This window comes from Cyprinodon variegatus, unplaced genomic scaffold, assembly GCF_000732505.1.
Source record: "Cyprinodon variegatus isolate N-32 unplaced genomic scaffold, C_variegatus-1.0 Scaffold579, whole genome shotgun sequence".
In the NCBI taxonomy this organism is placed as follows: Eukaryota; Metazoa; Chordata; class Actinopteri; order Cyprinodontiformes; family Cyprinodontidae; genus Cyprinodon; species Cyprinodon variegatus.
In genome coordinates this window covers 257,516-279,763 of record NW_015151032.1, presented here as the reverse complement: position 1 = coordinate 279,763, position 22,248 = coordinate 257,516, and the positions used below count along the sequence as shown (strand labels likewise).

Genomic DNA, 22,248 nt, shown 5'->3' with positions numbered 1-22,248 from the left:
ATGGATGGATGGATGGATGGATGGATGGATGGATGGACGGACGGATGGAAGAACATTTGATTAGATTAATGTATGATTAGGGAATGTGTCTAATCAGATTTATTAAAAAAAATATTTCCATTTAAAAATGGGATTTGAAGATAGCTTTTCAAGTTCCATTATTTAATAGTGGATTGATACATACTATTTACAAGTACTCTTAAAAAAATTCAATCTAGAACATGCGATTAGAAAATGCTTTTCAAAATTGATTTCAAATTGCCTTGATTTATACTTTAAGTTTAAAATGGAACGTTTAGTTTTTCAGTGATATATCTTGGTTCTGACAGAGAACACTATGAGAGAGGGAATTTCAGGGAATAACTAGTCAAAAACATCAACCTACAACACCTTAGCACAAACATACTTAAAAAAAAACAGATGCTTAGTGTTTTTCAACAGTATAAAAAAAATACAGCAGCCTGGTGGTTAGGGAAGGGGTACTCGAGTCCAATGTTTAAGAGCTACTATCCTGCATTTTTTTAAAGCAACCATTTTTAACACACCTGAATCAAATGAGTGGCTACGTTACCACACCTCTGCTAAGCTAAATGTGGGGTCTGAGGCTGTAGAAATAGGTGTGCTAGAGAAGAGATGCATCTAAAAGGTACAGGATGGTAGCTCTTGGCTGGACTTAGGCACCCCTGGGTACTGGGAATCCAGTGGTTCTGAGTTTGTGCCCCACTCCCACAGAGTGCCACTCTGGGTCCCTGAGAAAAGACTGCTCCCCAGATGCTGCCTGTGGCAGCCCACTGCTCCCCAAGGAGATGGGTTAAATGCAGATATTTCATTTCATTGCTCTGTTCTTGTGGGAATGTAATGGCAATAAAAGCTTGAAAAAAAAAGTTTGTGGATAAATAACAATAGACTTAACAAATGGCATTTCTAAATGGAATAGTTAGACATAAAATATTATCCTATGTGTAAGATTGCTTTATTTGTAGAGTCCTTAAAGGAACAATTTCCGATCAGACATTTTGGACAACCCAACCCTAATACACTAAACTATATCACAAGAAATTGGGCATGTGTACCCAATAATGAGGCGAATAATGTGATTTTAAAGGAAAATATAAATATATTTTTTGCAACTTGTTTTTTTTTACTTTGAAAATCCAACCGGGAGTGGTATCTTGTTTCCTTGCCGGGAGGAAGAGCAGAAGCGGAAACCGGAACCGACAGAGCAAAGCAAAGTGTTCAGGTTATAATGAGACCACAGCTGCTCCGCTCCTCGCTCGGCTGCTTGGTGACTCTTCTCTCCCCTTTTCCCGCTTCCTGTACCAACAAAGGAGTCACACGAACAGCAGCGGCTGTAACCAGTTTATATTATTCCAGAAAAATGATGCACTATCAAACGGAGGAGAGAGGACACCCAAATTCTCCAGACTACCGCATTTATTTTAGTAAGTTTCACCTCCGCCATGATGAATGAAGCCATGAGTAACAGCATATTTAGAGTGGGGATACATAACGGCCCTGGTCTGTTGGGTCGCCATGGTTACTAGAACATGATCCAGGCGCTGGTATGGTGCTTTGTGGGCGTTTAGCTTTAGAGCTGAGTGTGTAAAACTAAGAAGCATAATTTAAAGCATTTTAATTGCTAACTACCAAGCAGAAAAATATATCAAATGGTTCATGTTGAGCGTTAATTTCCTTATTCTTACTTTATTTTGCCTATGTCTGTATTCTAATGACCATGCAGTTAATAAACGAATGGCACATGTGCAGATTTGGACGGGATGCTGAGAAAATATCGCATTTAAACAGAGGCGTAGCCAGAAAATTTTAATAGGGGTGGCCAGTCAAAAACCAATGTACACTAAGGGGTGGCAGAAAGCAGATAGGCACCAGAACCTTAGGGTCATTCTACACTGTTCCAACAGGAACAAGCACAACATTCATGTTTTCTAAATAAAGACAAGCTTTACCTTCCTACAGCCTTTGCTAACAAATAGACGCATATATTTAAACATCCGTGCTGTCTAAATAAAAGGTAGTGGACAAAATTTCTGGGGCAAACATTGTTCCCATTTTCATTATTTACATAGTTTTATCAAAAATTGTTCTGCATAAGAATAATATTTACGTGTACTAATATCTAAATTAAATGGATTTTTAAATGATTAAAGTATTTGGCGTCCTGTCTAGGGTGTACCCCGCCTCTCGCCCATTGACAGCTGGAGATAGGCACCAGCACCCCTCACGACCCCAATTGGGACAAGCGTGTCAGATAATGGATGGATGGATGGATGGATGATTAAAGTAGTTATTTATCTATGATTTCACTGAAGACTCCTAGATGACTTGCAGAACATTTTCTCTTTACCACATATAACACAAAATTTAGTTCTGAAGTGAGCATGAATTCTGAATATATAAACTTAAAAGTTAGTATTTTGATGTGCATAATTAACCACAGCGTATTAGTTGTCTAGTAAATTTTAATATATAAAAAATGTAAATGTTTAATAAGTCTGAACATTCCCCCTGAGAGTAAAATGGTAGGGATGGCCAATGACTGGCTAAAGGTGGTCATGGCCACCTCTGGCCCCCATCTAGCTCTGCCCCTGAATTTAAATAAGCTGAGATGTAGCTAATCAAAAATGCTGATAATTAGTGATAATATTGATAGTCCACATATGTAAAAATTTCATTTGACCTTACATAGGGGTTAGAAAATAAAATGAATTAAACAACAAAACAATAATGTTGTGGTTTGGTAAAAAAGATTTCTTAAATTTGCTCTATATCCCCCTCTAGAGGGCGATATAAAGCTTAAAAAATCCACCAAAGATTTGAACTGGGTGATCCACAATGTCTGGGCCTTATTTTTTTGTGTACCTTTTCTAAACAAATCTCCCAGCTTCCTTTGCTCTGTCCTAATAATCTTATTGGCTGTGCTGAACATTCCACACTGTCTCTTATTGACCTTCTCCTACTGAGTATCTATATCAGGTACAAATATTTAAAAGTTCAAACCTTGTTCATTAGATTGCTGTAAAATGTTTCTACAAATCCATTTGCCTATATAGTACATATTTGATTTCCTATCAAGGAGATGTGCTGCAAAACATTTTAAAAAGCTTTTATAAAGTAGCTAAAAATGAATAGGTAGCTATAAATAAATGTTCATTAAACGTTTTAACAGGATGTTTATTAACGCTGATTAGTAATGAAAACTGACGAAAAACTCTGACATTGTATCGACCTAAAACTAGTTCTTCAGTCAGACTGATAAAAAAACAGACAAAACAATCACTGTTCTTCCATAAGTTTGTCAGTTTGATTTGAAATAAACAATGTTTCACATTTATTTAACTGAATAACACCAAGCCAACACATCATCTGCTTGCTCATAGAGATTGCCATTTAAATTAATTATTTGGTTCCTTTGTCGACTTATAATACAAGGTTGACTGTCTATATCCAGTCTGTACCTTTAACTGTATTTTCATTATAACATCTACTTTGAAAACTGCTATTTCCAAATAGAGGAACTTGACTTTTAGTTACATAGCATTCAACACGAGTGAGACGCTAAGTTTCTAACTCTTTAGGTGGAAAAAAGTGCCTTCTATGTTACTAACGGCATTAAAAAATGAACAGCAATTTTTAAATGAAAATTAAAGCTGTCAATCTCAGTGTTTTAGTTTCATTGACAGAAATTGTGGAAACTGCCACCTATAATTAAAGTCAGAAAAAGACTGTTTCACTGATGCTGCTATGCATGTTGCTGTGGACTACATGTAAGTGTAGGAATTGAAATAAATACACTTTTATTAGCTGAATCTGTCCCTTAAGTTTTTTATTTCTGTTTATCTGTTTTTTTGCGAGATCTGTGAGGAAAAAATAGCTAGCATACAATCACCAAACATGTTTTATTTTGTTAACTACGTCTTTGCTGTGCTGATCTTTATTTATTCAACTTCTGTACCCTGATTTCCTTTTCTGATGGTCAACACGTGTTTCTTACCTCCTAGAAACCTCTGATGGGAAATACATTTCACCGTTCCATGATATTCCTCTTAAAGCTGAGTCAGAGAAGGTAACTGGTTAACAGCTGTTTTTTTTTTTTTTTTTTAGTTTCTGCTGAGGACAAACATTTAAACAGATTGTTTCCTTCCTATAGGATAACGATGTTCCGGCTAAAAAACCTAAGAGTGAGATGAAGGTATTGTCAGGTCTAAATACACTATGGCCATTTTATGCATACATGCATTCTATGCCTCAGCATGCCTTGTTCACTTCCAGGTGCTGTACAACATGGTGGTTGAGGTGCCTCGGTGGTCGAACGCTAAAATGGAAGTAAGTGACAAGCTGCCTTGTTCATTTGCATGGAGGTTTGTTTATTGTGTTGTTATAAAAGTGAATAATACTTACTTTGATCACAGATTGTTTTGCCTCTTATTAAGGGAACAGAAAGCGTAATAAAGCAGAATATTTTATGGCGTTAACTTCATTAATCGTACATAACACCTGGGCTGGGCAGTATGCATTGAAATCCTATCACCATATTGGGTAATATTATCGAGATAATGATAAAAGTGATGATTAAAAATAAAAACAATACTTCTTCGCTGTCTTTCTCAGTAAACTCTTTGGCTCTGCTCTGCTTACCACAGCAATCAGAGCCCCACAATCACAAATAATACTCCTGAAAAATAAACTTATTTAAATTAGGCTTCCTCAGGAACCAGCTCCATAAAAAAATATAATTGTATAACACTAAACGTCTTGTAGTAACAGCATTTAATCATATCCTTCAAATTTGTCAATGCCCCAATGGAAATTTTTTTAAAGAAAAATTGTAAACATATAGGTTCTTTTGGAGTTCTTATTTATTGAATCAAAACAAGTCCTTTTTATGCTCATTTCAGGATTTATAAATCTGGACATGGGTAGATTACCAGAGATTAAAGCCTAGTCTCAGGTCCTGTTTTTTCTAGTGCGTTTAACCAGACTTTGCCCCATTTTTCACATCCAAAATAGAAGCTGGTGACTTTCTAGTGAATGATGGTGATCCCAAGTTTTTGCTCCATCTTCTGTGAAAAACTGACTCTAATCTGTCTCACTTGTTGGTATAGAGTCCATTCAAGTTTTGGACTATACTATTATAACAGTATTATAGTCTAAACATATTTCCTCCAAGCAGTTATTTTATTTTTTTGACCACAATATATTGCAGACACTGATCTTGTAATCAGGTTTAAAACTATTTGCGCAGCGCTAATAAGAATTTAATTACTATAGATATTTATTATTAACTTATTTTCCAGATTGCAACGAAGGAGCCGCTGAATCCGATCAAACAAGATGTGAAGAAGGGAAAGCTCAGATATGTTGCCAACATATTTCCTCATAAAGGATACATCTGGAACTATGGAGCGCTCCCCCAGGTCAGGAGAATCACATGGAGGGCTGCAGACTCAAGGATGCTTCTGTTTACTTATGTTGGGTGTCCAAAATGTTCTCTTTATCTGATATTTGCTGATATTTGCATCCTTAACCATCTCTTACATATTTGTTGTAATAGTGGCTGACTTCGTGGTGCTGTTTTGCATAGCATTGTGTATTTTGTTAGCTGTTGATAATTGTCAGAACATCTGGGTTCATACTTGTGTTTGGATTCTTCCTCCATAAAGACCTGGGAGGACCCAAACCACAAGGACAAAGAAACAAACTGCTGCGGTGACAACGATCCCATTGATGTCTGTGACATCGGCACGCAGGTAAGCAGATGTCTGTTTACTCTGTAGTCGATGTTAATACTTACAAATGCAAAGACGTGCGTGTTATTTGGATTGTATGTCTACCTCTAACCCGTTGAACTGTTCTTCAGGTGTGCTCTCCAGGTCAGGTGATCCAAGTAAAGGTTCTGGGCATCCTGGCAATGATAGACGAGGGAGAGATGGACTGGAAGGTGATCGCCATCAATGCCAACGACCCAGATGCTGAGAAGCTCAACTGTGAGTGTCGTAAACATATGTTAGCAACAACCTTCACCGCAATCCTTGAATAAATGTGTTCAAAGTCAAATCTGTTAATCGCATGGGAAACAGTCAGTTTTGGAGTTGCACAGAGCATACACAGCCAGCGGGGCGGACTCATGCAAAAACAATGAATGAAACATTAACAAATAGAATACTTTACCCATGATAGGAATTCAGGAGGATAAAATAGTGTTCCTCTTTAAGTCTTACAAAAACAAAGATGGGCAGAAACCATACTTAATCAATCTCCTTGGGGGGGCAGGAAAAAAATAGATATAGTAAAATAGTGATCCTCTATGAGCGTCACAGAAAAACAAATAACGAGCAGCAGACAGAGCAGGTAAGTGAGGTGTATCTCTCTCACCTTTTAATGAAAAAAAATAAGATAAACTTCCCAGATCTCTCTCTGAGAATCACTTCACTGCCTCAGTCTGCATACAGTATAAACCATGCCACAGAGTTTATTGCTTTGTTTTTCTTAGACATAGATCTCATTATGTTTTTAATATATGAACATTCCCTATCTTCTCTGGTTCGAGATACTGCACAGACTCAAATTGGGGCTTTGCTTTATAGAATGCACTGGTGTTTTTTTATTTTTTTAAACTGTCCAAGTGAGATGTGGGAAATTGTTGTAATTTGTGTATAGTACAGAGGCAGGAGTGAAAATGATCTGTACGAACTGCCCATCCTGCCTAGTTGGAGCCTCTCTATACACAGTCAGTTTGACAAAAAATTGGTTTGGAGATTAAAAAGTCCTTAACTGGTGTGTTCTGACCTTTACAGGAAAACTTACTGGAGTCTTGCAGCATTTAGGAAGTGAAAACTATTCTGTTATTAATGGCTTGGAGCTAATTAAAACCCAATTAGTTTTAACAGTTGAAAACTAAAGATAAATAAGAAAACAACTTCTAATGTAGAGATGTGAATGTACTGAACAGTGTTTGGATGTAAGGTAGGTGTACTCAGTACTTGGCTGGTTGTCCTTTACCATGAATGACTTCATGAAAACAGACTAACATAAAGATGATGTTGAAAGGAAGCTTAAGCAGCTTTGATAGAAGCTTCCAGATCATCTTTGTTGTTGGGTTTAGTGTCTCTCATCTTAAGCTTGATGATTCTTCATAGTTTCTTTGAGATCTTTAGGTTAATTAAGATTGATCAGTTATTTGTCAGCACTGACTTTTTTAAGTTTTCAGTCCAGAATAGGCTCATTCCCTGTGAATCTCCCCCAAACTATTTTTTAGGCTTTGCCTCACAAGTTCTCATACAGAGCTGAAGGTATCACATTTGCTTGTGCACATTATTCTTACCACATTTCTTTTCCTTTCACTAAAATGTTCATTGTTAAGGCCAATTTATGCTTCTGATGCATAGCCTCTATCATCTGCCATCAAATCTGTCTCTGTGTGCGACCACGCCCCCCGCGCAGAGGTTCTGCAACCGTCGTCGTGCACCTCAAAAAAAAATCCCGACTATGTGTCAGATGGTCGCAAACCCACACAGACCTCAAGTGGAAGTGCGCAGTCAAAAAGCAGCTGTGATTGGTCGGTGGTATGCCTTTCCGGCTGTCTGTGTGGTCGTCCTTCTCGATTTGGTGCCGGGGCGCGCCTTTTTTTAAAGACCGAGGAACAACTACAGTGGACCAAAACGACAAAAGGTTAATCAATCTTTTTGCCAACTCCATTAACAGAACCTGTTCCTCTTCGATGTCTAGCAACTCCAGATCCATCTCCATGACCGTCATATCTTGCAGAAGTGCCATTGTTGTTTTAGAAGATAAGCACTCCTGCCGGCGCAGCCAAAGATCTCTTGACTATCCCCCGAAGTTCTTGCGAGTTGTCGAATAGGCTCCCCCTTGCGCTTTGGTGGAAAAACTGCTGTGCGTCCCTAGACATTCCGGAGAGACGGTGCAGAAGCAAACCAGCACAACTGGTTCGCGACCAGACCCAAGCAACATTTGATGTGTGCGGTTGCAGAAGTCTCTGCCCTTTATGCTTGGCTTCAGCACTCGAAGCAGTCCTATAAGTCAGCAGTAACTTTGGTGTCAGTGACTGTCGGCTTGACCACTCACAGTTCAGCAGCATTAACGTTCAGGGAAAAACATAAATCTGTAGTAATAATCATTTATATTGGTCTAATGAAAGATTCTAGTTATCAGTAATTAATACTTGAATTAAAATATACAACTGTCACCTTTTGAACAAACCTTCTGAAGTTATATTTTTGGTGATATTCTAATCTATTTGTATGGATTTTTTTGTATGTTTTATATTGAGTTGTAAATAGTCAGTTGCCGCTTTAGTGACTCTTCCTAATTATCTCACTAGATTTTACCCCTCTAGTTTTTATCGTCAACATGGGTTTGTTGATATTCTGCACTCTTTAAACATAAGGTGTGGATGTTAAGAGCTTTTGTTTGTTTTTTCCACGAGGCTAATTCTTAGAAATCTTTACAGGTTTGATCTCAAACATAAACAGACAGACGAGTCTTATGTTTCATGGAAACCAAGGTAGCGCCTGGCTTCTAAATGTGAAAATGTTTTCTCTCCTCCACTCAGGTATAGAAGACGTTCGCCGGAGCCGACCAGGTCATTTGGAGGCTACTGTTGAGTGGTTTAGGAAATACAAGGTGCCCGACGGAAAGCCTGAAAACCAGTTTGGATTTAATGAAGAATTCAAAGACAAGGTTATTAATTCATTTGAATAAATGGAGCACAGCTGGTAGATCAGCTCAAACTGAATGTGCTTAAATGGATTTCTCCTTGTGACAGGATTTTGCAGTCGAGATAATCGAGTCCACCCATGAGCACTGGAGGGCACTTGTGCACAAGCAAACGCATGCTGGAGGGATCGAATGGTAACGCAGACGATGTGTACATCCATCAGGCGGGTGGGAAAGCTGAACTTCAGTCTAGAGCCATTTTGCTGTGTTTTTTTCCCCCCAGTAAGAACATGTCCTGCTGTGGCAGCCCTTTCCAGTTCAGCGCTGAAGAAGCCAGAGCTGTCGTTCAGTCGGTGAGGATCTAGAATCCACTTCTTCATTTTTTTTTGCACAGATTGTTTGGCTTTAAAACTTACATTCAGCCTTCTTACCGCAGCTGTTGGAAATCATTTTAAGCTTGACTCATTTTAATTAGTTCTTTTCTAGGGGAGAATAATTAAACAACACGTGTTCAATTCTCTTGAATAAATTACACACACCTTTACATCCGCTTCTGTAATATTATCGGTCTAAATGTTTCTTACATGCTGTAGAAAAACTATATGGGTCTCCATTTGTCAAAAACAGAAGTTTTTCTTTTTATTTTGATAGGTGTCATCATATGAGTCATCATATGAGTTTGGGGATGTTGCAGGGGTCTATTGTCAGTTCGATTCAAACAGTTTGTGTTTGGGGGTCATTGTTCTGTTGGAGCAGGGAACTGTTTCCAGGTTTCAGCTGAAGGGGGAAGCAGTGCTTCGCTCACAGTTTTTAGTGCGGGTTCTAACCTTGACTGAGAACATTGGCAGACGGTGGAAGTAATACTTTGAGGATTTCCTCCATCTGGTGCTCGGAGCTGGACTTGTTCTTCACCCAGACTGAAGTTGGTGAGGTAGAAGAAATCCACAGTGTCAAGGCTTTGGAGATGGATGAGGTCCACCCTGAGTACTTTATCTCTGTAGATGTTGTTGGGCTGTCATGGCTGACATGCATCTTCCACATTAGTTTGTTGTTGGGCACAGTGCCACTGGACTGGGAAACTGGAGGGGTGGTTTCCCTCTCAAGAAGGTAGATTGGAGGATGTGTTCCAGCTATAGAGGGATCACATTTCTTAGTCTCCCCAGGAAGGTCTATGCCAGGGTAGTGGAGAGGCTCAGCTTCAGGAGGAGCAGTGTGGTTTTCTGTGGAACAGTGGACCAGCTCTACACCCTCTGCAGACTTCATGGGAGTGCACCTAGATGGTCCAGATGTGTTTTGTGAACGTGGAGAAAGCGTACAACAGCGACCCTCACAGTGCCCTCTGGAAGGGTGCTCCACGAGTACAGAGTTGAGGGCCCTTTACTAGGGTTCGGCATTAATTTGAATCTTTTCCCAGTGCATGTTGGACTCCGCCTGGGCTGTCCTCTGTCACCTGATTACTGATTAAAAAATCAAAAAGTTTTGTTGGGTGAGCAACTGTGTTACTTGCACAAGATTTATGTTATGCATATTTAAGTTTCCTTTTTTTACACTAATTTTATTTTGTTTAAAATTCAGGCACATAGTTTTTAATACTTAAATTAAGATTGATTAAAATCGTAATCTTCCAAGATGACAAAAGAAAAATGATTGAGATTTTATTTTTTAGCTATATCGCCCAGCTCTAGTCCTGTTCATGAGTGAGGGGAGATTGATAGATGGATCGTTGTGGCTGCTGCTTTAATGGTCGGCTGTGGTGTAGAGAGCTCAGCAAAAAGGTGAAGCTCTCGATCAAACCGGTCGGTCTATGTTCCTACTCTCACTGATGGTTATGAAATCTGGATCATGACAGAAAGAACAAGATCCTGGATAGAAGCAAATGAAATTGGCTTTCCTTAGAGTTGGGTTAGGAGCTGTTATTTGGGAGTAGCTCAGAGTAAAGCTGCTTCTCCTCGAGAGGAGTCAGTTGAGGTGGCTAGAACATCTTTTTCAGATTCCCCTTGACGCCTCAGGCACCTCCCAGTGGGAGGAGAATCCGGGGACATCCCAAGACAAGCTGGAGGGACTATGTCTCTCTACTAGCCTGGGAATGCCTCTGCTGGGGGAGAGCAAAGTCTGGGAGTCTCTGCTGAGACTGCTGCCCCCAAGACCCTGTCCTGGATAAAGCGGAAGATGGTTAAAAAAAAGAACTTCACTGGGAAGAATAACACTAGTGTTGCAGCATTTTTCCATTTTGAAAGCTTTGAGCCTCCTTTAGTGGTTCCTGTATTGTATTTGAAAATTGTAGCGATTTTTGTTGTTTTAATTGTGATCGTTTTGGACAGATTGGTACATTATGGAATTAAGATCCTGACCTTAATTCCATAGAAAATCTAAGAACAACAGTAAAGGAGTCTGGTCGGTTCCAGGAAACTGAAACAATTCTAGTGGGAAAAATGGACAACATCCAGCAGGCAGCTTGTTGAGGGATATTTATCGAGGTTTATGTTTGTTTATGCCTGTATGATTTATTTTACTATGTGGATTCCACAAAATACAAACTTGTACACCACATTGAAAAGATGATTAAATCATATATTTTTTTTATAACATCTGTATGTAACTTGGTGGAATATTAAACTGCCTTTAGATAATTAATAAGCATGGTTTCCTTTTTAGGCTCCTGCGTTTGGTAATGCACATCCTGTCTCTGCAGAAGGTGAGCAAAGTATAACTTTGTTTTATTTATTAAACTCATTAAATTTCTGATTTCATCCTAAATCTCTCTGTATCTCCGGCAGTGAACAAGTGGCATTTCGTATGACCTCCTTAATTTATCGTGGGAAACATCGGAAAGTCTTGGTTGAAATTAAGTAATCCTGCCGCTAATTATGCAAACAGGTGGATATATTTTTTTTTTATACGTTTCAGCAGCGGAATAATGTGACAAATTAATTTAAGATTATCAAAAGGGAACATATGGTCCAACAAAGACACTCATGTTTCAGAGCCAAATGATTTTTATATTTTAAGCAGTACACTAAGTTGGTTATGTACTTGATTGTTTTGATTTAATGTATGCTTTGATCTGACAACAATCAACAGATATTGGTTTTTTTTTTCAGCGACAGACATTGTGTATACAGTAAAACACATTTCTAATTTTGGATAAATAAATAAAATGTCTAAACCTGACCTCTGTGTACTTCTGTTAAAATTGGCCTTGATTATGTGTGTGTGGGGAATTAATCCAGTTCTTTTAAATAAATATGTTTTATTAAAAAAAAAAAAGAAACACCCACATGTCGGCAACATCAGGAATGATACAATTAACAGCTTTCAATTAAACTGCATCCAGTACATTACAATACTTACAGTATTAACAAGCCAACCTTATTTCATTTTTTTTAGCATACCAAACTTAACAAGAACTTAAAGCACTTTTTTTTCTTTTTCTTTTTTTTTTTAGTGTCTAAATGCAAAAAGACCAAGAGTGTACAAACTGCTGTCTTAACCTGTCTGAGTTCAGCACATGAAATGAACAGGTTAAGTCAGGAAAGTCATTCAAGTAAAGTTGACTCACTCAGAAACACTCTGAAGCATCTTCAAGTATGGCTATGCTTTAAACCCGCTTCTGGTGCCTCGGCTTTCTCCTCGAAAACCTGCTACTGTAGCTGGGTCCTGTACAAGGATAATCAATGTTTCTATTTTTATTTATTTTACTTAAATTGAATGATTTTATTAAACAAAACAATTGAAAACTAGAGCATCTAAACAACTGAGCTATACTTATTCTATGACTGTAAACACTGCTGTTAAAGTATTTACAAAAAAAAAAAAAAAACAACTTCCTGGGAAATCCATTATTTTATTCACCTGGAAAGGCCCCAGTTTATTTATTTATTTTTTTTATTTTTTTTTAAAGTTCATATAAGATGAGCCATGGGTCAGTTTACAGAACAAAAAGAGCCTTACATGAATCTCAATGAGTTGTACTCCTGCAATACAAATTCTTGCTATGTACAATGTAACATAATTTATTTTTTTCAAACATGTACAATTTGTTTAAATAAAACATTTCATTTTTTTTAACTACATACTTCTTTTCCTGAAAAGTAAATGAAGTGCTTAAAAAGAAATCAATACAAAAAAAAATGGGGAGAGTTTTAGCTAAAACACGACCGATCTTCAATTAAGTTGAAGAAATAATTAAGGGGTTAAATTAACAACCATGCAGGAGCTTTAATCACTGCTCTGGTTTTGCTTGAGAGCAAAAGCAAACATGTTGCTTTAATTACGTCAATATTCCCTTTTTTCAATTCAGTGCATATATGTTAATTTAGAAAACCTTTAGCACGATATGCTTTTTCGTTTAAATTTGTGTAAAATCTATTACACACACAAAAAAAAAAACAATGCTGTAGAGTCCCCTACTGTTAAAAAAGGCTTGATGCTGCTCAAATAATTACTTAAAATGTCCCTGATTTGCAGTAATGTTAAGCTTCGGCTAATACTTTAAAAACATACTGAAAGTAGAAACTATGGAGCTTTGTTTTGCCTTTTTGTCTCCACATAGTGTGAACAGTAGCCCACAAATGATGAAAGATATGTCATAATCCTATTGCCAAGCTAGTTTTGAGGTATATGACAGGTTTATACTGTACATTATTTAAAAGCCTCCTCATTACGTCCAAAAATTTCACATTGTACATTTCTACCAGTTCGAATAGCACCTTGTTGAACCTAAAGAAACACAATGACGCTCAGCACAATTTACAACATATATCTAAAAAAAAAAAAAAAAATCCAACATGGGTAATTAATTTACTGTACAAATTTCACCTTTTAATCTTAGTTCTATCCCAGCAGCAAGCCAGCTGCACTCTGACACTGAGCCTACCCTGTTTGTGTTCCTCAGTGTATTATAAAAAGCACATTTACTGAGCACCACAGACATAAAAACTACAATATTCACAAACCAGGATGTTCGGTGAACCTACAGTAAGGAACAATTATAAAAAAACGCTCACAATGAACAACAAAATAAACCTGCTAAAATCTAAAAATTATTATTTTTTTTGTTTAAAATGCATCACATGAATGGTTAAGTTATACAGTATGTGACATCAGAGTGATAAAAGCACCAATAGGATGACCTGTTCAACATTTCGCTACAGATGCATCTCTGTGAATTCAAATATCGTTGGAAAATCAAATTAATTTCAATTATTCAAGATGTGAAACCCCTATAGAATAAATCAAAAGGCGATATAGCTCAAGCATTTTTTTTTTGTTCATGAAATATAAAATTATTAGAGATGACAAACATTAAAAAATAAAATTCACCCTCTTGAGACCAATAAAACGAGATTGTTTAAAGAAATATAGGATATAATCAGGTGTACACATCATGGTGTAAAATAGTGACAGCAGCTTATTACCTCCAGGTATGATGGATTTTGGGTTTAGTTACTGTAAAAACAAAATTAACATTAAAACCTAATGCTGATATTTTACTGAATAAAACCTATTTGAAAAATAATTTTTGTGTCATTGGCCATATACTGGCTATAACTGTATCAATGCAAATATGAAAAGCCTCACTAACCCAAATGTTTATCTAAAGATAAAACTTTATGCAGATCGCATAAGCCCACTAATAAACCTCTTTGCAATTCATTTTTAGGGTTTTACCAGAATCAAACCTAAGAGTAAATAATTTAAAATCAGATTTTAAATTACATAACTGACCCATCTCTAACTGGCACGGTTCCCGAAGTATTTTATCTAAGATTTTTGATGTAAAGTTTAGTGGAAGAAATAGTACAGTATAAAAACAGATGCTCGTTTAATAACAAGGACAAATGCGTCCTTCAGAATCCGTGTATCTGCAGTAAAAAGTTTCGGTGAGCCTGGTTACATGCACTCAGTTACTGGATTGTCCTCTAATCTCTGACTTGATGGTGTAAAAGTTGAAATGCAATGAGAGAAATCAGAGTTTTATACGTTGATTGTTCCTCAAGCATGTCTAAAAAAAAAAAGACCTTTCGTTGTGGCTTTGGGAGCAGAAAAAGAATGATGTTCTATGTAATACTATGTAATATGGCATTCATCAGATCATACTTCACAAGTAAACATGAGCAGCAGTGATTTGGGAGCCATGTTATCTTCAGCTCAGCCATCAGCACTCTTCTCTATGCTGACAAGCTTTATAGAGATGCTATTTTCCACACAGCCAAATGTACCAATACCTGTTCTAATGAAGGCTGTGATAAAATCAAACAACCATACAGAATTTAATCGAACCCCAAACAAACCACTTTTAATAAGCCCCAGATTTGGGTGTAAAATGATATATTGTTTTTCATGTAGTTTTAAGAGACTGAGCGTCATTAGCTGTGAACTTTGATCATTGAAACCAACAGATAAACAATTAGGCTCTGTCTGAATTATTCCAATAATAGCCCCTAGCTCTCATTCCTTCACCTTTTTTTTTTTGTGGTTAACAGTAAGAACTCTATCATGGTTAGGAAAGGCAGTACGGCCGAGGGTGCAGAATCTGGACAGACTTCCGCCTTATGTACATCATTACGCAGCTGAAATACACAAGAATGATGCCCATCAGATATGCGAGTCCAGCCTACAACTACAAAAAAGTTAACGAGTGGATGAAGCTCTATTACACAAACCAAAAGACAAGAGGAAATAATGTTTTCAACATGGGCTCGCTATGCTAAAGGAACTAAGATGGTAGCATTCAGCTTCTTTTTCCTATGTTCTTCCTTACTGACAGCATTTATTAAGTTACAGTTGAACCATTTTGATGGCACCCTACTTTAAGTTACGGATCGATTAAAATAGGCTTCCCTTAATTGCATTGAAACACAAAATTGATCAAATTTTTCATGATATTCTCATTTACAGAGTTCCACCTGTATACATATTTTTATAGAGCATATCCAGGGTATCTTTCTATGTACTGATGTCTGAAACATTAGATTCAAATGATAAAAAAAAAAAGTGCTCCGAGAAACACAGACTTCCTAGAAATGATGGAGATGTTCGTGGGGATATCTTGTAGAGTGCATTCTGGTTTTAGTGTGAAGGCATCTGAATAAAAAAAGTGGTGATTAGTAGACTTATCAGCCCCTGGAGTTCTGGACTTTACAAAGTCAGTGCTTTATGCAAAGATTAGAAACTCTGTAAGAAAAATAAAGCCAGCATAAATGAAACTTTGTTTCCAGCAGAAAAGAGATCCTTGTGTGTTAGACTTGAAGCACCACAGATTTTTCAGGTATATTGCAAGAGTTACCACGTCCTCCCAAGGATCACCTAGTAAAGCTTGGTTTTGTAAGAAGTGAGGAAAAACAGTGTGTTTTTATTCATCACAAGGCTTCCGTTAGTGATTTGATCCGTGTGAATTGTGTTTTAGCACCTTCAACTTCCCTGGACGTTGTCTTCTACACAAACTGACTGTAAGGTCCCGTGACCTTGGTAAATGCATACGGAGTAGTCATTACGTGAGTATTGGTTGTGAATGATGATGACGATCCTTCCATTAGTGCCTTTATGAAGCGTTTGTATGGAGGTTCCCCAGTGGTCTCTGAAGACTCTAGATGCTCCCGCTTCCCGCCCTTCTTGCTGCTCTTGCTTGGAGTTCCTTCCCCGCCGTTCCTCTCAGCCTCCTCCTCCTTCTCTCGAGCCTTTTCTGCCATCTTAGCTTCCCACATCGCCAGCCCGTGCTTTGCCTCATTCAGGTTCTTGTGCTGGTAGAAAACCAAGGAGATCCGCGTTGGGTGGTTACGATCAGGATTTTTGAGCGGTGTTGTGGCGTGCAGCTCCCGCTTCGCACACTCGATGAGGACAGAGCCATGACTGGGAGCTACGGCCACACCACCAATCTCTGGATCCAAAAAGTTGTGCTCGTTGTCCGACCACATCTCTGGTTTTTTGGGGGTCGTGGGTGTCTGCGGCATTCCGGGCTCCTGCTTGATGTGTGCTTCGCCATTTAAACAGCCGCCACTGAGCTGAGCTGGAAGCACTTGTGGGTTAGGCATGCCCATCTCTGTCTGCATTTGCATACGGAAGGAATCCTGGCCTGGGATGTGTGGGCTCTGAGGGAGGTATGGATTTGGGTATTCTCCAAACGGGTTTCCTTTCCCTACAGCAAGTGCATAATCCACGGCACCATTAACAGAGGCAGCTCCTGATAGCGGGTCAAATCGGCCATCTGAGGTTCTGTTGTGGCCAAAAGGACCGTAATGTCTCATGGGTTGAGGGTGTTGCATGGCGCTGTAACCATTGACCTGGAAGCCTGGCTGACCGTACCTCGCTGGATAATTGAGCTCAAAGCGTTGCTGTGCAACACACTGCTGCTCAGGGAAAATGGCTGGCTGTTGTTGGCGATAGAACGGATGGAAACCCTCGACAGGCATTCCTCCATTACATTGGGGACCTGGCTGTAGGCGATTAGGCCCGTTCATGTAAGAGTTTGGAAATGAAGGAGGGTAAGGCATGGCTGGGGTTGACGACTGAGGAGAGTACATGCTCCTGGGCTTTGGAGAACCTGGAAAAGATCCTGGACTGTTGGGGAACCTTTGGAGAGCTGTATTAGGCGAAGCAGGGTAAGGGGGGAACACACCCCGGTGCGGCTGCTGAATTTGCTGAGGCATGGCACCGAGGGGATATGATGGGTGACCTGACTGAAGCGGGGCTCCGACAGCGCCTAAAAAACAAGACCAGAAAAAGATTTTTAAAAACTACTTTACAGTGGGGAAATAAATCTGTTTCATATTATTTTCTTTAAGTTCTTATAACTACTCCTGTTTTTTTTTTTTTATTGCAACAAGATATCAATGTTTGAAATCCATAGCTAGAGTAAATAGCAAAGAGCAGTTTAAAATGTTAATTCTTAATACAACTGAATAAATCTGGTCCTATGTTAAGAAGGAATAAGAAGTCTTTTAAACAAGCAGGTAGTTGGTCCCACTAATCATTACAGAATTGTTTTAACTCAGAGCATTAATGATCTCTTGAGGTGCCACAGCATTATTTAAGTGGGCCTTTGACTAAGCCACTTCATAAACCTTTTATTTTTTGTTTTGCTATTGATCACTGTCATACTGATTTTTAAAGTAATGTCAGTATTGAGAATATTTCTCCAAACGTTTAAGAAGATTAACTAAATGTTTTTGCAAATTTGGCAGAGACCCCGAGCGAAAGCAGCAGGATTATAGATGCACCCCTATGCTAATGGATGAGGTCTGGATTCACGCTTGAAATAGTTTTGTTTGGCCGGACAGTTCTAGGAAATTTGACCAAAATTCCATGTTATTTTCACCTTTGGGAATTCCTCTAGGGTTTGATGGAGATTCAAAGTCTTTGAAATCTTGTACCAACTCTCAGACAGACATCAATGACTTTTGTTAGTTTTCATTTAACCTTTTGAAGTATTTAAGGTTAATTTACGTGTTTTAAGTGTTTTTTTTGTTGTTTTGTTTTTTTAAACCAGGCCAATAGTAATCAGACCTCAAATTGAGTTTCAAAACAAACGGTTGGATATAAATAGCTAATTTTCTTTTAGAAATATAAGCCATAAAATAATTTTAAATTTGCATATAAATCTTTATCTTTATTCATATATTTATCTGAAGCCCATATTGCTACTGAACGCATCACTCCGAAATTATCTGACTTAAAGAGAAAAAGGGAACAGAAGAGAAACATGTTGGAGGCTCCCTGACAGGGACATGAGAAGCTGCCTTCAGTTGTATAAGGCTTAAAGAAAATCATTGTTTAGGGTAAGAGGTTGAACTACTTGTCATCTTTCAGATTTTCCTTTGATCTCAGTACTCCAACCTGTCAGTTTTCTATCAACAGTCATTATAAGGCTCTAAATGTGTTAAATGTATATATATAGATATATATGTATAACTTACAAAATGTTTAAAAGGCACATCATCTATCATACTGGAACATTGGTCTAAAGCCTCCATACTCGGTCCATACATTGCCTTCATATTCTACTTGTCTTCTTTTGATAATGTTCTCTGATCAGTTCCCATTGGTCACATTATGTTTCAGATTATTGGCCACTGGATTGGCCTTTTTTCCTTCAAAATACTGGTTATTTTGAAAGGGTAGAAGGGGAGTCCTTCCACACTGACCAAACTTGCTTTGGACTGGTGAAAATTTCCTTATCCTGTTGGATTAAATTATAACAATTATAAGTACCTGTAAATGGAGCGCTCTGACCAGTACTCTCATAAGTGCTGGCCTTTGATTTGGCCAGAAGAGCCTTTTCAGCTTTATCATTGGAGCTTTCCAACGTGGCATTCTTGTTGGCGGCTGCCTTTTTCGCTTCCAGCTTCTTCTGCCGACAAGACTTGGCAGGCTCTGCCAGCATGCGCACCTGGCGACGGAAGGCACTGAGGACTTGAATGGCCCCTGATTTCATTTTTTCCTGCTGGCCCTCCTCACTGCCGAACTCATCCGTGTTAGAAGCCTTATAAAGAGGCAAGACATGAAGCTGCTCATCATCTGGTATCTTTCCAATCTCTCGATTATCCTCCCTCGTTAAGGTACACACCTAGGGAAACAAAAAGGCACATGCCAGAAAGGATTTAATGCAGTTAGACTACTTATTTCTGATACATTTTATTTTAAAACTTTTTCTAGATCTTTTTGGTACAAATCAACATTAAATTCAAAGTCTTCTGTTGTCACAGACAGAATGATAATCTGTAAGTCACGCTGGCTTTGATTCAAAGCGGACAAAGGCTTAACATATATATTTGCAAGCGCAAAGCACAGCTAGCTATAGCATTAACTAATCTCACCATTAAGTCTATTGTGTAATTAATACAGAAAATTGAAGATTTGCTTGCAGTTACCTTCATACAGATGGACACGCAGTCTTGTAGATATCACATTAAAATACTCTATATTTTAAAAGACTCCTTTCAAGTTTTGGGAACAATAAAAGCTGCATTTAACCCACTAAACACCCATAACACTAATGTTAACTTGTTTTTGCAATGATTTATCACAAAGTACCAACTGTTTCAATTGGAGACAAATTGCAGTCAGTGATTGGTCAGTTGCTGACCAGCCCCCATTGAGGGAATTCCCATTAAGGTTTGTGGTGATAACAAAAATGATTAAAGGGGTGTGAATACTTTAGCAGGAAACAGATAAAGATGTGTCTTAGGTTCTGTTTACCACAGTGCTTCCACCCGGCATATTGTGGAGGTCTCTGTGAGCGTGGGCACAAAAATCCAAACATGCAGTAACTCCGGAGAAGGGCCGACCCTCCTTCAGCCCCAAACGACAATCTGGAGCCCTGTGCTCATGTTCAACCTAAAGACAGGAAGAAAAAAAGATTTCTGAAAAATCCCTTCATTTTACAAAATCTCCATTAACAATGCTTGTTAATCGACTGAATGACTGGGATCATTACTTTGAAAATTATAGTCTTAAATAAAAACAATCCTGGAAACTCTTGATTTAATCTGAGAATTAAATATAATATGTTCAGCATCATCGTAGATAGGAAGTTATTAATGTTTTGAAGTTTCTTGAGGCTGGCATATACTCACCTGGTTTCCATAGGCCTCAGGTGCCATCGTTTTATACAGCGGAGCCAGCAATGTTGCCAGATTTTGAAAATTCTTCTCAAGGTTTTCTTCCTAGAAACAGGCAGTTTACCATCAATCTAAAACCCGCTGCATTTGGCTGTAATCATGACTAGCAGTGTAATTTGCATCAACTACCTCTCTGACGTCATCTCCTAGGAGCTTAAACTTCCTTGGGATTTTGCTCCGGGCAAACTTGCAGCCATTATAGTACATGCTCCAAGAGCAACCAAAAGAGAAGGACGCACCACTGGCTTCAGGGTTAAAGCCCTGGCATGCGCAGGTCCTCCTGAGAGCATAAAGGGAACACATGTCTGTGTTAAAGAAGCTGGTGAAAGTCAAGAAAACAACAAAACGATGGGAGTACATCTTAAGCAAGCTCTATTCGTGGTATTTATGTTTTACAGGCTTTTTTAGCAACCAAAAAGTGAGTGGTATTTATTATTTTTTTTCAATGAAAAAGCTAAAAATGCCATAGATCAGAATATCCCATAACATTCAATAAACATATTTCCCTCAGCTGAACCAGTCTGTGGACTTTTAGCTCATCCTCCTGATGATCCCCCATAGCTTCTCTGTGGGGCTTAGGTCAGCCACAGTGGTTATCAAATTTTTAAAAACATTTGTCAGTGTGATTATTCTAGCCGTAAAGTAAAATCACCATCTGCATAAAGCCTGTCGGCAGCAGGTGGACTCCTTAGCTGACTTTTGCTGACGGTGGACAGAGATGATTTGGCTCCACAAATCATCTCTGCCTGTGAAATCCTCACACTGGAGCTCAAGAAACATGGATTCTGCATCTCGTCTCTCTTCCTACACTCTGGGACCTTGACTTGCAAAGTAAAGGCTTGCTGTTCTATGGAACATTGCCCAACAAACCAGTTTCTTAGGTAAAGTATTAATGATGATGAAATACAGTATTTGCAGCCCATGTTGTGGATGCCGTTGTGAGCAGCTCAGTCCACCTGTTTTTAAAACTCCCAGCCTCTAATCACAATCCTCTCAAGTTGTAAATATCCCTGCATCTTTTTGCACCCAGCTTATTGACATTTGACCTTTTGTAGAGGATGTGTGACTCATGGACAGTGGTCAGTAGTCTGCCAAATAATAATAATGTAGTGCATAACATATCTGCATTAAAAGTCATTGTTCTTATGGATTATCGTCCCTACTTGAGAAACTTGATTTTCTAGATGTAAGCAGAAGCATACATAAATGCTTAAAATATACCCCTCTGTTTACAGTCTATAAATATCAGTTTTCCTTTTAACATATATATTTTTTAAACTACAACAATTTAACGGTAAGGCAGTTCTGGGAACAAACTGTAACTTACTCCTCGTTAAAAGCACAGCGTCTCTGTGTGTGAGCTCCGTGTTTCATTAAAGTTTCACGCAGCTCGAGGTAGAGGTGGTCAGCCAAACTGGGCTGGATGCCCTCCCAGACCAGGATTACAATTATAATGCAGGCAGTGTCGCATCTGTGACCGGTACGTTCACGGACCAGAACCAGTACCTTTTCCTCTACACTGGATCGTCGAATCACCTGAAACAGAACAACCACACGGGGGATTATAGTACTACTGTGATATTAAATTACTTTAGGGCAGCTTATTTCTCTCAGTGTAAATAACATCCAAGAAATATAAAAACTGTTCTGACCCATTTTGCTATTGGGCATCCTTGTGTACTTTTCCCCTCCTTGCCGGTGTAAATGACTTTCTCGATCCTGATGGCTGGGCCAGCGAGACCAGACCTTCAAAACACAATTGAGACATAAATATACAAACAAACAGAAGTTTTAAAACACTGAACTATTCTTTAACTTTCACCTTTTCTCCATCAACTCCCGTATTCCAGCGACAGTAGGTGCTGATCCCAAATGAGTGTAGTAGGGGCCCTCATCCTTCTCAATGATTTGATCTAAATTTAATAAAGCGTAATAT

General features: G+C 38.4%; 2 protein-coding genes across 2 annotated transcripts in view; one reads left to right on the top strand and one right to left on the bottom strand.

Annotated features, from left to right (window-relative positions):
• Window positions 1-1,213: 1,213 nt before the first annotated feature.
• On the top strand, window positions 1,214-11,868 carry ppa2 (pyrophosphatase (inorganic) 2). Its single transcript, XM_015392216.1, has 12 exons — window positions 1,214-1,442; window positions 4,020-4,084; window positions 4,169-4,210; window positions 4,291-4,344; window positions 5,316-5,435; window positions 5,682-5,768; window positions 5,879-6,005; window positions 8,591-8,718; window positions 8,804-8,889; window positions 8,978-9,047; window positions 11,350-11,389; window positions 11,472-11,868. Exons 1-12 carry the CDS (start codon window positions 1,247-1,249, stop codon window positions 11,492-11,494), a joined length of 1,038 nt encoding a protein of 345 aa, XP_015247702.1. The 5' UTR covers window positions 1,214-1,246; the 3' UTR covers window positions 11,495-11,868.
• A 3,443-nt stretch (window positions 11,869-15,311) lies between these two features.
• The window catches only part of tet2 (tet methylcytosine dioxygenase 2), a 32,051-nt gene continuing 25,114 nt past the window's right edge, over window positions 15,312-22,248 (bottom strand). Inside the window, exons 3-10 of the mRNA XM_015392215.1 lie at window positions 22,135-22,225; window positions 21,965-22,058; window positions 21,640-21,848; window positions 20,442-20,592; window positions 20,268-20,357; window positions 19,891-20,028; window positions 18,904-19,258; window positions 15,312-17,395 (exon numbers count right to left, since the gene is read on the bottom strand). Coding sequence (XP_015247701.1) covers window positions 16,131-17,395; window positions 18,904-19,258; window positions 19,891-20,028; window positions 20,268-20,357; window positions 20,442-20,592; window positions 21,640-21,848; window positions 21,965-22,058; window positions 22,135-22,225 — 2,393 coding nt within the window. The 3' untranslated portion in view covers window positions 15,312-16,130. The remainder of the gene's footprint in view (window positions 17,396-18,903; window positions 19,259-19,890; window positions 20,029-20,267; window positions 20,358-20,441; window positions 20,593-21,639; window positions 21,849-21,964; window positions 22,059-22,134; window positions 22,226-22,248) is intronic.

Excerpts from the sequence above, each read along its gene's own strand:
- ppa2 (XM_015392216.1), top strand. The coding sequence starts at position 1,247 with ATGAGACCACAGCTGCTCCGCTCCTCGCTCGGCTGCTTGGTGACTCTT. Across the intron at positions 4,345-5,315 it reads GGTCGAACGCTAAAATGGAA|ATTGCAACGAAGGAGCCGCT; the intron begins GTAAGTGACAAG and ends CTTATTTTCCAG. Across the intron at positions 6,006-8,590 it reads AGATGCTGAGAAGCTCAACT|GTATAGAAGACGTTCGCCGG; the intron begins GTGAGTGTCGTA and ends TCCTCCACTCAG.